Raw genomic sequence first — 12157 nt, forward strand, 5'->3', positions numbered from 1 at the left:
TCGATTAATCTGTCGATTGTTTTCTCGATTAATCGATTAGTTGTTTGGTCTATAAAATGTCAGAAAATGGTGAAAAATGTGGATCAGTGTTTCCCAAAGTCCAAGACGACGTCCTCAAATGTCTTGTTTTGTCCACAACCCAAAGATATTCAGTTTACTGTCATAGAGGAGGAAAGAAACCAGAAAATATTCACATTTAAGAAGCTGGAATCAGAGAATTTTGACTTATTTTTCTTAAAAAATTACTCAAACCGATGAATTTAATAGTTGACAACTAATCGATTAATCGTTGCAGCTCTAGCCTCACCTATATAAATAGCCATGACCCAGATAATAACATGACCGGTGAAACAAATTGAAAATAATGGGAAAAAAATATATAAATAAAACAAATTAACATGAGATGAGATTACACAGAAATATTACATGTACATCATAAACGGAAAATAGGAATCCTTATATAGGTTTTTCATAGGCTGTGAGACCGCGACTTCTTCTGTTGTTACGTCTGTGTTAACAAAGCTCCACACTGCCACCTGGTGTTCAGTGATCCACGCTCTGGATCACCAGCACAGAACCGGAAATACTCAAACCGCTGGAGGAGACCTACAGCTCAGCAACAGTGACACTATGACACAGAACCAGAAATCAACCTTTACACACTTTCTGTACATGCAGTATAATCGGCCTTCTGTAGACCTGCTAATGCAAATATGACACATTTTGCACATCCTATACTGTATATATGTATGCTGTGCCTTCACATCTTGTTCTTCCTAATCTCATATTTTCAATTTTTGTTATATATTTCTTTATTTATTTTTTTATTTTTCACAACTTTCATCATTTTCATGCAACACACATTTAATATTTTTCATAGATTTTCATATCCTATATATTTTTCATTCATTTCTTTCTTCATATCAGCATGTTCTACTACTACTTATTTTTTGCACACTCTGCATATATCATTCAGATATTTTCCTGTTTTTCATTCATATAATCCCACTACTATAATTGGAGAGCGGTTTGTGTGTTTGTGTGTCCCACCATGGAGGAGAGGAGAGGAGGAGAGAGGAGAAGAGAGGAGGAGAGAGGGAGGGAGAGAGAGAGGGAGAGAGAGAGAGGGAGGGAGAGAGAGAGAGAGAGAGAGGGAGGGAGAGAGAGAGAGGGGGGGGGAGGAAGAGAGAGAGGGGGGGAGAGAAAGAGAGGGAGGGAGAGAGAGAGAGGGAGGGAGAGAGAGGGAGGGAGAGGAGGAGAGGACAGCAGAGGAGGAGAGGAGACAAGGAGAGGGGAGGGGAGGGGAGAGGAGAGGGGAGAGAGGAGGAGAGGAGACAAGGAGAGGGGAGGGGAGGGGAGAGGAGAGGGGAGAGAGGAGGAGAGGAGACAAGGAGAGGAGACAAGGAGAGGGGAGAGAGAAGGAGAGGAGAAGAGAGTGGAGAGGAGGAGAGGAGACAAGGAGAGGAAAGGAGACAAGGAGAGGAGAGGGGAGAGAGGAGGAGAGAGGAGAGGAGGAGAGGACAGCAGAGGAGGAGAGGAGACAAGGAGAGGAGATGAGGAGAGGAGGAGACAAGGAGAGGAGAGAGGAGACAAGGAGAGGAGACAAGGAGAAGAGAGAGGAGGAGAGGAGAGGAGGAGGTTATAAATTCTAGTTCTATTTAATACATTATAGTGTTGTAATTGTCTTCATTTAGACTCTTGCTTTGGAAGCAAGATGATTTATCAGAGAGCCTGACCTTCTTGAAACTGATGATCCACATTACAGCAGCAAATATCAATATGATACAACAAAGAAAAAGCGGATAAATTAATTTTGACCGTTTATTTCCTCATAACATCACGTCTCCGGCTTCGCCCACATTCCCTCAGATAAACAGTCATGTTTTACTGACTGATGTTTTTGTTTTGATGATAAAAAGATGTCGCTGCTGTTGGCCGACATTGAAAGAAGCGGTGAATGTTGTAGTTTAACGTTGAAAAAGATGCGGTCGATGTTACTGGCTGACGTTTAAAAGCTGTGGTTTAACTTTACTGACTTTCTCCAGGAAGCGCTCAGTGTGTCGCCTGGTAAAACTCCTACTGACAGCTGCTGGTCTGTGGCTCTGCTGGTCCTGAAACCAGATCAGCCAGTTAGCCAGAGGACATTTAGATTTAAAGCATTTAGCTGACAGTCTTACTCTGACTTACAAGGAGGCCAACACTAGAATAATCTTCACTTTCTAGTAGGGCTGAACGATTTTGAAAAAATATCTAATTGTGATTATTTTGACTGATATTGCAATTGCAATATGATTTGCGATATTAGAGAGAATGATAATTTTTACATCATTATTTTCATTTTCATTGAAAAACGTATTAAAATGATGATGGTGTGATTTTTTGCGGGGATCTGTACCAAACAAAGATGTTTTCTTAAGTCTGTAGAATATGATGTGTAGGCCAGGACATCTCTGCAGCACCACAATATTTACTTTAAAATGCTATTTTGACACATTTCACCTTTAACAAATATTGCGCCTCCTGCGATTTGAAAATTGCAGTAGGCCATATTGAGATTTCGATAAAATTTTGATGAATTGTTCAGCCCTACTTTCTAGCTCAACATTACAAGTAACCATTAGTAAGGAGGTCCAGGGTCAGAGGTCACAGCACCCTGACAGGCTTTGCAGTTCCATGAGTCTCCATGATGGAGGAACTCTGTAGAACTGTGTGTTAGTTAATAAAGTGTAAATGTGTGTGAAGCAGCTGTCAGCAGAGAGCAGCTGAGTCAGCTTGTTGTGGTGTGGCTGTAGATCCATTCAGTAACGTTCTCAGTAAAAGTGAATAGTGTGATAAGGTGGATTTGTTTCCAAATGTAGGTTACTGTGACACAGTAAACTGTCTTGTCTTTAGCCCTAGTCTCTACTCCAAAACATGAAGAGTTGGAGCTTGAGAAGAGTCAGCTCAGTTAACCTGAACAAACTGTTAGCTAGCTAACTAGCCAGCAAACACACTGATGTTAATGTGAACATGCTAACGCTGTAACAAAGATGCTTAATATGCCTTGTAATGAGATGTAAAATAACCTCTCAGATGTTATGAAGGAGCGTTTGACCGCAGTGGGTTTTTGAAAGCGGATGTTGTCATTATTGGATTGAAGCTCTCAACAGAAAGAAATATTCAGTATCTTTAAATTTCATAATTTTTTAAAATGAAAACCCTACTACAAAAACAACATTCGTTCATTTTTTTTTCAACCCTAAATGAACCGGAACCTGTCGTCTCTCCGGTCTTTCAGGAAGTCCGTTCAAGGTCCCGGCGAAGGACGTGGTGGACTCCAGCAAGGTCAAGGTGTCCGGTCCCGGTGTGGGGTCAGGGGTCAGGGCCAATATCCCACAATCCTTCACGGTGGACTGCAGCAAGGCCGGTGTGGCTCCGCTGGCCGTGGCCGTCACCGCTCCTAAAGGTGACCGACTGGCTGTAGTAGGATTAGCCTTGTACTAGTGGTAGCGGTGGTAGTGGTAGTAGTATTTTATATTTCAGTAACATTGTGCTTTCTACAGGGTTCCTACACAGGTCTGGAAAGTCTGGAAAAGTATTAAAAATGAATTTGATCATTTCCAGGTCTTGAATAGTTTGGGAATTTGAAAAAATGTCTGGAAAAGTATGGAAAATGTCGCGGTTCAGGTCCGATACACACATCATTCTAGCTTTTATGTTGTTGTAGAGCCACTTTGAGTCCACAGTTTTTGTTGATGTGAAGAATAATGTTCAGATAGAGGGACGCTCTTATGACCCAGCCGCTGTCAGCATGCATTATATCAAATACCCACCAAAATCAAATCCGGTCAAGAACATAGGGTCTGGGAAAAAAATGGAAGTTTAAAATGGAAAGCGTGTAGGAACCCTGCCAATCATCTCACATATTCTGATATTTGTGGCTGTGAAGAACAATCTTCATCTATACAGTGATATGACCTAGTTAGCAGGGGCAAGATGTCTATCTGTGTAAATCATATTGAACACCAGACAAAATCTTCAAAACAAATCAAGGTCTGGGAAAAAGTATGGAATTTTTTTAATTGAAAATGTGTAGGAAGTGAACCCTGTTTCTAATCAGCTCCAGTCTTTCCCTCTGCCAGTTTCCCCATAGGTTTAAATAACTGTTCCGACCAACAGCTGACTCACTAAGACTGAAGTGTCTGAATGACTGTTCATGAGCAATTAATGAGTTAAAGAATAGTAAAGTTTGAATAATATTGTTGGAGTGGAAGTCACCGTTTGCCCCCAAAGCGTCTCTATGGCTCAGAGACCTCATGATGTTCTTAAACCTGGAGAGAATGAAGTACAACCTGAAGATTTGAGTCTGTTTGAGGCCCTGTGATTAATTACATATTCAAATTAAAGACACTACAGGACAAATGAAGCACTCACCATTGATGCACACTCTGTCAATCATTTACAGTGTTGTCGTTTTGCATGTTCTTTTGTTTTATCATTGACTTAACCACTATTCTATGTATGAAATTCTATGTTGGACCAGGGGTGGGGAAAGGGGGGGGTTTAAAAAAAAAAAAAAAAAAAAAAAGAGTCCTTAATGTACATTGTATTTCATTGTACCTGTTAAATGGATAAATACATTTATGAAAAAAAAAAAAAAAAAAAAAAGAATAGTACGTTTGATCCAAAAGTTCAGTCGGATGTTTAATGGTGTGTGTGTGTGTGTGTGTGTGTGTGTGTGTGTGCAGGTCTTGCGGAGCCAGCGGAGGTGACGGACAACGGGGACGGGACTCACACGGTGTCCTACACTCCCTCTCTGGAGGGGCCGTACTCTGTCGCCGTCAAGTACGCAGAGGAGGACGTGCCCCGCAGGTACGGCGCCCCGCAGAGGGGCGGGGCGGGGCGTTCAGGGGCGTCCCGGAGGCTCAGGCGCGTGACATGTCCACCTGACGTCCTGGGATCCAATGCGGCCCCGGGACCTTTTGTCACATGTCATCCCCCTGCTCTCTCCCGATCTTTCCCGTAGGGCTGAACAATTAATCTAAATTTTATCGAAATCGCAATATGGCCTACTGCAATTTTTTAAATCACAGGAGGCGCAATATTTGTTAAAGGTGAAATGTGTCAAAATAGCATTTTAAAGTAAATATTGTGGTGCTGCAGAGATGTCCTGGCCTACACATCATATTCTACAGACTTAAGAAAACATCTTTGTTTGGTACAGATCCCCGCAAAAATCACACCATAATCATTTTAATCCGTTTTTCAATGAAAATGAGAATAATGATGTAAAAATTCCCTCTAATATCGCAAATCATATCGCAATTGCAATATCAGCCAAAATAATTGCAATTAGATATTTTTTCAAAATCGTTCAGCCCTACTCTCCTGTCTCTCTTGACTTTGAACTATCTAATAAAGGCAAACATGGCACAGAAAGCGGCCATATTTAGATAAGAGGGAGCCAGAGGTTTTTGGCGGGAGCTTTAGTCTGATTGGCTGTCAGTATTCAGTTTGTCTGTGCTCCAAAGCCTATTTTTGTTTTGGTTGCCTGTTCTGGTTGTTTGTTTTGTGATTGGCTGTTTGTGTGTGTCTGATTTTTGTTCAGAGCAATCAACTATAAAAATGATTGTGTCGATAATAAATCGGTAACACTTTACAATAAGAGTCATTAAGTTAAGGGTTAGTTAATGCTTTATAAGGCTTAATTAACAGTTAACTAATGTGTAATTTACTAATGGTGTTCATGTTAACTAAGGTATTAATTTATACATTATTTAATAGTTTATAAAGATGACTATTAAATAATGTATAAATGAATACCTTAGTTAACACGAACACCATTAGTAAATAATACCAGACACATTACTTAACTGTTAATTAAGGTTTAGTTAATGCTTATTAAGCATTAACTAACCCTCAACTTGACCCTTATTGTAAAGTGTTACCAATAAATCCCAAAAGTTTATCATCATGGCAAATTATCGCAATAATTATCGCGCTTGTTTCATCGCCCCGGGTCACTACGGGAGCGCAGTCCAGTATCAAACCTGTGTGTGTAAATGTGGATGTTGTCGTTTTCTGTCTCAGTCCCTTTAAGTTCCGGGTTTTGCCGACTCATGATGCCAGCAAGGTGCGAGCCAGCGGTCCCGGTCTGACCAGCGGCGTCCCGGCCAGCTTCCCCGTGGAGTTCAGCATCGACGCCAAGGACGCCGGCCAAGGCCAGCTGTCCGTGCTCATCACCGTCAGTCCCCCACACACACACACACACACACACACACATAAACAAACATATACACATTCTCAAAAAACAGTCTCACATATAGAAAATGAAAAATATCGCACTGGCAAAAGTCAGACCTCCCCTCCTTGCTCCCTTCCCCCCTCAGGACCAGGACGGTAAGCCCAAGCGGACCAGTATCCACGACAACGGCGACGGTACGTACCGGGTGTCGTACGTCCCGGACCGGGCGGGCCGCTACACCATCGTCATAAAGTACGGCGGCGACGACATCCCCGCCTCGCCGTACCGAGTCCGAGCCACGGCCACCGGAGACGCCAGCAAGTGCACCGTCACCGGTACGTCACCGCTGAGGACAGATCAATAACACAGATCACTGCTGAGGACAGATCAATAACACAGATCACCGCTGAGGACAGATCAATAACACAGATCACTGCTGAGGACAGATCAATAACACAGATCACCGCTGAGGACAGATCAATAACACAGATCACCGCTGAGGACAGATCAATAACACACAGATCACTGCTGAGGACAGATCAATAACACAGAGTCATCAGTTTTATAAAACTGTCCTGTATGAAGATGGACAGGTGGGTACAGAAGCAGACGGAGTAGATTCAGTGGAGCTAAAGTGGAAAGAAGAGAAGGATACAGATTGTACACGGGGCCGGTGACATCAGAGGGTGAAGTGAATAGTCAAATAACCTACTTTTATGATAAGATAACAGTCTTTGGTACATATAAATTACTTTTTTTGGTGATTGGTCTCCTTACTTTAATAATGACAGATAGAGCTGCAACGATTAATCGATTAATCGATTAGTTGTCAACTATTAAATTAATCGGCAACTATTTTGATAATCGATTTATCGGTTTGAGTAATTTTTTAAGAAAAATAAGTCAAAATTCTCTGATTCCAGCTTCTTAAATGTGAATATTTTCTGGTTTCTTTCCTCCTCTATGACAGTAAACTGAATATCTTTGGGTTGTGGACAAAACAAGACATTTGAGGACGTCATCTTGGGCTTTGGGAAACACTGATCCACATTTTTCACCATTTTCTGACATTTTATAGACCAAACAACTAATCGATTAATCGAGAAAATAATTGTCAGATTAATCGACAATGAAAATAATCGTTACTTGCAGCCCTAATGACAGACATATATATACATACCTTTTGGATTTTTAATTTCCTATTCAATTTCCGCCTATAATTCATTTCTGTTTAAGTGTATAAATTTCAAAGATGGACAAAGGTATTGATGAAATATTTGCTTTTATGTATGCAATACCTGTCTGTGAACATCCAGTCCAAATTTGGTGACATTCTGATCTTTATTTCCAGAGACACATGTGATAAGGCAGACGCTGTCCCTTTTGGAGAAGCCTAAATTTTCACTATTTTCGGTTTTGGGGAGGATCCAAACATCAACCAAATAAACTAATTTTGCAGTAAAATATTTTTATACAACCATCCATTTCAAAAACTAGACATATTAAAGTTATGAAAAAACATGGTTGTGCTTTGTTCTACCTCGGGTAGAGGTATCTCAAAAACTAAAGCCTTTTTTGGAGATTTGTTCCTCTTCTAGATGAGAATAAGACAAATAGAAAGCACATAAAACAAGTGATTACAACAAAAAACACTGTGGTCATGTGAAAAACCTCATGAGTGCAGTGAGTGAAACTGAGCTGCCTTTAAACACTCTGCTAACCTTAAACCTGTTAACACAGTGTGCTGGTAGGTCAGTGTTGCTGCTGCTTCTACCGTACCGTCTGGTGTACGAGCGCACACTGGATTTCCCTCCTGCAGGACTCTGAATGATCCGGAGCAGTAAATCCCCTAATCGCTGTGCATCACAAAAAAGAGTTTGCACACAAACAAACGACTGAACGAACGCACACACAGAAGATAATAAAGAGGCAGTGAATCATGTGTCTCTGGAAAATGGAAAATTCACTCACTTCATACAGTATTTACTGTCATATTTTACCTTGATTACAAGTAACTCTTGAAAATGGACTGATTTATACACTCACCGGCCACTATATTAGGTACTCCTTAATACAAATAGTCTGTTCCTCCAAACAGCGAATCATGTGGCAGCAACCCAATATATATTCTGTAAAGCATGCAGACATGGTGAAGTGCTTTCGTTTTTCGTTTGACCGCGGTCTGTTGGTTCAGCATCTCAGAAACAGCTGCTCTCCTGAAATTTTCACCACTACAGTTTGTAGAGTTTTTACACAAAACGGTTCGATAAACCAAAAACATCCAGTGAACGAAAACAGCTTGTTAATGAGAGGTCAGAGATCAGAGGAGAATGGACAGACTGGTTCAAGCTAACAGAAAGGCCACAAATCCTCAAATAATGTAAGTTGTTGGCTCGTATGATAAATGGGCTACAGCAACAGATGACCAGTAGATAGGTGTACCTAATAAAGTGGCCAGTGAGTGTATATTGACATAAGTACTGATTTATTCCCATCATCCATCCACAGCTTGTCAGGTCCCAGAAATTAATTACATGTAACTCTGGAAAGGTTTCAACCTCACATACTGCCATATTCACATATTTTACCTCTGTATTTAAAATGTGTAACTCTAGAAGTTTGACTAACTCGTATATATTGACGCACGTACTGACCGATCAATCAATGAACTGATCGGCTCCTCCCTCTCAGGTCCCGGGGTGGGTCCCAAGGTGGCCATTGGCGAGGAGCTGGGCCTGGTGGTGAACGCAAAGGCTGCTGGGAAGGGGAAGGTGTGCTGCGTGGTGGTGCAGCCCGACGGCAGCGAGGTGGAGGCCGAGGTGCTGGAGAACGAAGACGGGACCTTCGATATCTTCTACACCGCCGCGGCGCCCGGGAACTACGTCATCTACGTCCGCTTCGGAGGGGAGAACGTCCCGCGCAGTCCCTTCAAAGTCATGGTGAGAGATGGACGGAAATCTGTCTTTATGTCAGTGTTTCTTAAACTACGGTTCGGGGATCCAAAATGGGTACACTTAAGCTAAGGTGGCCATCTATTTTCAGTTCAGAGGGAGAAAATTCCACTTAGTCCCTTCAAATTCACGGTGATGGATGAATGGAAATCCGTCTTTATACCAGTGTTTCTTAAACTACGGTTCGGGGATCCAAAATAGGTACATTTAAGCAAAGGTGGTCATCTATTTTCAGTTCAGACGGAGAACATCCCACTTAGTCCCTTCAAATTCACGGTAATGGATGAATGGAAATCTTTCTTTATACCAGTGTTTCTTAAACTACGGTTCGGGGATCCAAAATGGGTACACTTAAGCTAAGGTGGTCATCTATTTTCAGTTCAGAGGGAGAAAATCCCACTTAATCCCTTCAAATTCACGGTGATGGATGAATGGAAATCCGTCTTTATACCAGTGTTTCTTAAACTACGGTTCGGGGATCCAAAATGGGTACACTTAAGCTAAGGTGGTCATCTATTTTCAGTTCAGAGGGAGAAAATCCCACTTAGTCCCTTCAAGTTCACGGTGATGGATGAATGGAAATCCGTCTTTATACTAATGTTTCTTAAACTATGGTTTGGGGATCCAAAATGGGTACATTTAAGCAAAGGTGGTCATCTATTTTCAGTTCAGACGGAGAACATCCCACTTAGTCCCTTAATTTATGGTGAAGGATGAATGCAAATCCGTCTTTATACCCAATTTTCTCAAACAATGATTTAGGGATCCAAAATAGCTATATATAAACAAAGTTGGCAGCCTACATCTGTGTTGTTGGAGAGAATATTCCCGGCAGTCCCATCAAAGTTTTGGTGAGAGAGGGAGGGAATGTATCTTTACACCACTGTTTGTTTCTTAAGTTGTGACTGGGGACCCAAAATGTTTCGCTGTAAACTGAGGTCATGTTTCCAGTTCAGAGGGAGAACATCCCACACAGTCAGCTCAAAGTCAAAAGTCATTCAAAGTGGCGAGTGAGGGATGGAAATCTCTCTTTATATCAGTGTTTCTTAAACTATGGCTTGGGGACACAAAATGGTACATTTAAAGTTATAAGCGGTAATCTATTTCCACTTCAAAGAACGACCCTTAAAAGTCATGACGAGAGTTGCATGGAATTGTATCTTTACAGAATGGTTTCTTTAACTGTGGTTGGGGACCCAAAATGGGTACACAAACACAAAGTTAGCAGTTATTCCCCACAGCCCCTTTATAAAGACATAAGATTGTGTTCAATATTTTATAGTAAAATTAATCGTGGAAATCAGTTGTGAGGACAAATCTTTTGATACAATTTGGGATCCAAAATGGTGCCGGTTGGTTGGTAGAGTTTGTAACTGTGTGTGTTGTGTTGTGTAGTTTGGTTTGCTACTCATACATATGTGTGTGTGTGTGTGTGTGTGTATGTGTGTGTGTGTGTGTGTGTGTGTGTTTGAGGGGTTGGTGAAAGATTAACCCTTGACTTCCTGCCTTTAGGTTACAGACGAGGCTTTTCCCATGATGCAACGGCAGTGTGTGTTGGTGTATGCATGTAGAAATTGTGTGTGTGTGTGTGTGTGTGTGTGTGTGTGTGTGTGTGTGTGAGGTCAGAGGTTAACCTTTGCTGTCGTGTCTTCAGGCTACTGATGAGGTTGTTCCCATGATGCAACAGCAGACGTCTCTACAGCAACAGGCTCCTCCCCTGGAGCTGGCTTCCAGCCCTGGGTACAACACACACACACACACACACATTAAACACCAACACACACACACACACACACACACACGCATCTGTACATACAGTATATACACACTAACACACACACACATGCACACACACTTATACACAACAATCTCACCACCCTTCATGGCTGGGAATGCTCTAAGTGTACATGTACACATGCTGTAACGCTAATCGATCGCTGCTGGTCACCATGGATTTCCAAAGCACATCTGCTGCTATCCCTGCTGTGTTGTGTGAGGGAGAAATCCTGAGTGGGTGAACAATAATGCCTCAGCTGCAGAACCGAGGAGAAAGGGAAAGTCAATTACTGTACATTTCAGCCGTCCAAATGGGAAAAAAACGCTGCTAATGAATGAGGCCGAGTGGAAAAGCCCTGACTGGAAGTAATGGGAAATGGCCCAGTTGGTGAATTTCAATTGATTGCTTGAATGGATTAAGTTGAAATGGAGTTGACCCGAACCATGACACCGTTTTATGACGAGAGAGAGACGGTTTCACTCACTTCATCTCGACAGGTGCTCATATAACATGGATGAAGGATAGAAGGCAATTGTCTTTTATTCCCTTCAGCAGAGTATAATTGAATACAGTTAGTGTGTTTGTCCGTGAATGTGCATTTCGGTGTGAATGTGTGTGTGTGTGTGTGTTGTAGTTTTTAATTATACCATGGCTGTACAACACAGAGCATCCCTTAGTCTCCCAGGTCACCAGGCGTCTTAATTATTATTACAGAAGGATGACAGGGGTGACGGGGGAGGGGGGGAGGGGGCATTCACATACACAATGGAAAACATGCAAATTAGTCCCTTTTTTTTTTTGTAAAATCCTTTATGCGCAAGTAGTAAATAATATTACTAAATCAATGAAGTTCCCAGTGTCAATTCTACACACTTAGAATCTTAGAAATCTTCCAATTTGTAGGGATTCATTGTAACTGATATAATGATATCTTATAACTTCAATATTTAGGTTGACATACTCTATATTTGAATCTAAGGCAACCCGACCTGCCATTGCATTGCCTGTATTAACTAACCGAGACACATATATATCTAGATATCTTGCACTATACATCCTGTAATGATCATAACCATAATTTCCCTGCAAGATTTTCCATTGATTAGCTGGTCTGGAGCTACACTGTTCCATAGAAGAATTAAAATATATTGTGAATATATTGTGAATCCCTGTACTATAATAGAGCACGAATTGTGGTTATATGAG

General features: G+C 41.5%; 1 protein-coding gene across 1 annotated transcript; it reads left to right on the forward strand.

Annotated features, from left to right (window-relative positions):
* Positions 1-3277: 3277 nt before the first annotated feature.
* Positions 3278-10914, forward strand: LOC139666383 (filamin-B-like; the record flags this gene model as incomplete). Its single annotated transcript, XM_071545580.1, has 6 exons — positions 3278-3445; positions 4728-4851; positions 6070-6223; positions 6369-6558; positions 8915-9162; positions 10829-10914. Coding segments are annotated over 6 exons (970 nt in total), but the record flags the coding sequence as incomplete, so codon positions are not given.
* Positions 10915-12157: the final 1243 nt, after the last annotated feature.

The sequence above is a fragment of the Centroberyx affinis genome, unplaced genomic scaffold (genome assembly GCF_046629955.1).
Source record: "Centroberyx affinis isolate AG114_WGS23_722 - 3 ecotype Tasmania unplaced genomic scaffold, CSIRO-AGI_Caff_v1 ptg004973l_1, whole genome shotgun sequence".
Classification (NCBI taxonomy): domain Eukaryota; kingdom Metazoa; phylum Chordata; class Actinopteri; order Beryciformes; family Berycidae; genus Centroberyx; species Centroberyx affinis.